General features: G+C 46.6%; 1 protein-coding gene across 1 annotated transcript; it reads left to right on the top strand.

Annotated features, from left to right (window-relative positions):
- The first annotated feature begins 290 nt into the window (after window positions 1–290).
- On the top strand, window positions 291–2,785 carry sox19b (SRY-box transcription factor 19b). Its single transcript, XM_085350460.1, has 2 exons — window positions 291–952; window positions 2,524–2,785. The coding sequence occupies exons 1-2, from the start codon at window positions 291–293 to the stop codon at window positions 2,783–2,785; spliced, it is 924 nt and encodes a 307-aa protein (XP_085206586.1).
- The last annotated feature ends 264 nt before the right edge of the window (window positions 2,786–3,049 follow it).

The following is a 3,049-nucleotide window of genomic DNA, read 5'->3' as shown; positions in this document are numbered from 1 at the left end:
GAGCTGGCTGTCTGACAACAAGTGGTTTTCCGTAAACTCTTTCACTGCACTGAAACCGCAAAACTTTACTGTGAAAGTGTATCTCAGTGCTAGTTTAATGACTGCCTCGAGAGACTTTTAATTTAAGAAAGGGGGGGCAGGTTGTCCGCTGCAGTCTCACGGGTGTGTCGTGCGTAAGCCCCGGGGAAACGTGTAACTAAACCTGGCCAAAAGTCGCCAGATTGACGGCGACGAAGGCTCCTGAGTGCTCGATCGTTTATTTGTAACTCAACTTTCCTACTTTTCCCAGCATGTACAGCATGATGGAACACGAGCTGAAGCCGACTGGCCAGCCCCCTTCTCATCAGACCTCCCAGGGAATGTCACCGGTCACCGGCACCATGACCGGGAGCATGGGCAGCAATGGAAACTCTCACCCGAGCTCTAAAACGGCATGCGCACCTGGAGCCGACCCCATGGATAAAGTCAAGCGGCCCATGAACGCTTTCATGGTCTGGTCCAGGGGGCAGAGGCGCAAGATGGCACAAGAAAACCCGAAAATGCACAACTCTGAAATCAGCAAGCGGCTGGGGGCCGAGTGGAAACTTCTGAACGATGCTGAGAAGCGGCCTTTCATTGACGAGGCCAAGCGGCTCCGTGCGGTCCATATGAAGGAGTACCCTGACTACAAGTACAAGCCACGACGCAAGACAAAGCCTTTACTCAAAAAAGACACTCAGGTAGGCAAGTACCCACTGACAGCGGGAAACCTGCTGGTGGCAGCGGCACAGAGCCAAGGTGGGAGCCCCAGGATGGAGAGCTATGGCTGGGGCCCCACCGGAGGATACGCCGGCATGCAGGGCGAGGCACTGGGCTACACACAGCAGCTCCACCGGTATGAGCTGTCAGCTCTCCAGTACCCACCTGCAATGACGGCGCCGCAGACGTACATGAACGGGGCCAACTCATACAGGTGAGTGTGTGTCTGCGTTTCTGCAAAACAACAACCGCGCATGTTCCCAGCGCTCGTTAAAGATGGCAAAGCGCGCAGATACGATACTGAGCAGCAGCGTTTAAAATGTAGGTTACTTCTTCATTGAGTTCTCCAAACTCAGGTCAAAGGTGTTAAAATCTGGTGGAAACGGAGCGTGCAATCCTTCGTTAGTGCGACTTCATGGTTCCTTGGACTTTCACTCGGTGAATTTATTTCTCTGTGCTGAAAATCCCCTCACTGTTATATTGTTTTACATAATTTCCTTGGGGATTTATAAAGTATCCTGATTCTGATTTTAAAAAACGAGTCTGAGAAATGTCTTTTTTACTGAATGAAAATTAAGATACCAGAAATAAGTAATGCTGGATGTTCTCAAACTGCCACAGGACTCATCATGCTGAGTTTATTCAAATGAGGCACATATGTTGCATCCATTCCCACCGAATCACAAAGAAGTCTACATATGATTGAGCAACGAGGTTTGTCTGCATTCCTCTGCCTGCAGTCTTTATCAGTATAACTTGTTGGCAAGCAGGCTTGCTCCGTGTGTGGTCCCCTGCCCACAGACCCCCGTCCAAACCATTGTCCTGTGTTAGGGGAGATTTTGCCTCCTAGCACAGATCTCATGACCCTAAACAAAGTCTGAACACTTGATAAATTTTCAGGTGTAAGGATGGATGATGCTGCAATTTATTGCAGTAGTTCCCAGTTTGATTGGTTCTGCTGACTGGTCTGCAGCTGTATCTGTCACTGCATTTTTAATACAGCAGTGGAATCATTGAAGCTTGAGATTTTTCCTTTAAGCTTTTAAACACAAGTCGAATCCAAATTTTAAAAATTTTCTCAGACAGTATTTTGAAGATTTATCAGGAACACGTATCAACTTTATAATCCATCCAGTCTCTTCCAACACTGAAAATATCTCTCTACATGTATTTAATGAATGCATTTTAGTGTCGAAAATCAAGACAAGTTTGCATCAGTGTACATTAATACGCATTTAACTATGATAGAGGATTCAGATAGAAAAGCAGATGTACTGAAAGAAAACAGCTGTGACACATAGACCAGTCATCCCGCAGTTTTCCTACAAAATCAAACATAGTCTGCTGTGCGCTCACTCATGTCTGTTGTAGAGTTCACGCTGTGGTTTGTTAACATATTGGGAATTTTTATACGTGATGATAGCAACAAAATCCCCAGTGCAAGATAAAAATATGTATGTATAAATTCTCAGTGTAAGAGAAGTAATTCTGTATTTCGCTCTGCGGCATTATTATCTATGTTACACAGAACTGAAAATATCTGGTGCTTAAAAGTTAACTGGATATAATTACTACACCGGATTCAAATAACTATTGCAGAGTTTCCAGTAATGCAGGAGTGTGTTTGATGATAAAGTGCTGTAACTAGCTCGGTGCACACTGGTTTTTATGGTGGACAAAGACAGGACAGAATTGTAGTTCAGCAGTACATCCTGACGTTTTTATTCCAAAATAATTACGTTGTTTTGATGTTGTTTAACTTGTAATGCCGTCTTCACCCCACAGCCCCATGTCATACAGCAGCAGTCCACAGCAGCCCAGCCCTGTCACTATGTCCATGGTGAAATCAGAACCGGTGTCCCACTCTCCTCCCACGGGAACACCAAACCACCATCGGGGGGCTTTGCAGGGTGACCTCAGAGACATGATCAGCATGTACATTCCTGGACCGGGAGGAGATGCCAGCGACCCTTCGACAGCACAGAGGGGCTACACCAGTGTGCAGCAGCACTACCTCACTGGAACTGTTCCTCTCACACACATCTAGGACTGACGAACGGTTCACGAGCAGCTAGAGAGGAGATGGAATCGGGTGTGGAGTACTTCAGAATGTCAGCATAAAGAAGTTGTGAAGTTTTTGATGATGTGTCTGCAGTACGACAAGTATCCGAATGTACTCTTTGGTGCCACGACGCATCCAGGCCACACACGCAGCGCTGAGACTCCACCCACCACCCTGCCACAGACGTCTCTCACTGAATGTCTGGAGTGAAGCCGGGGTGTCTGTTGTACATAACATGTAATATTTTCT

This window comes from Diplotaxodon limnothrissa, linkage group LG3, assembly GCF_057381915.1.
Source record: "Diplotaxodon limnothrissa isolate DT_005_m linkage group LG3, D_limnothrissa_male_GT1.1, whole genome shotgun sequence".
Classification (NCBI taxonomy): domain Eukaryota; kingdom Metazoa; phylum Chordata; class Actinopteri; order Cichliformes; family Cichlidae; genus Diplotaxodon; species Diplotaxodon limnothrissa.
Note: the sequence above shows the minus strand (reverse complement) of the source record. Positions and strands in the feature narration are given on the sequence as shown.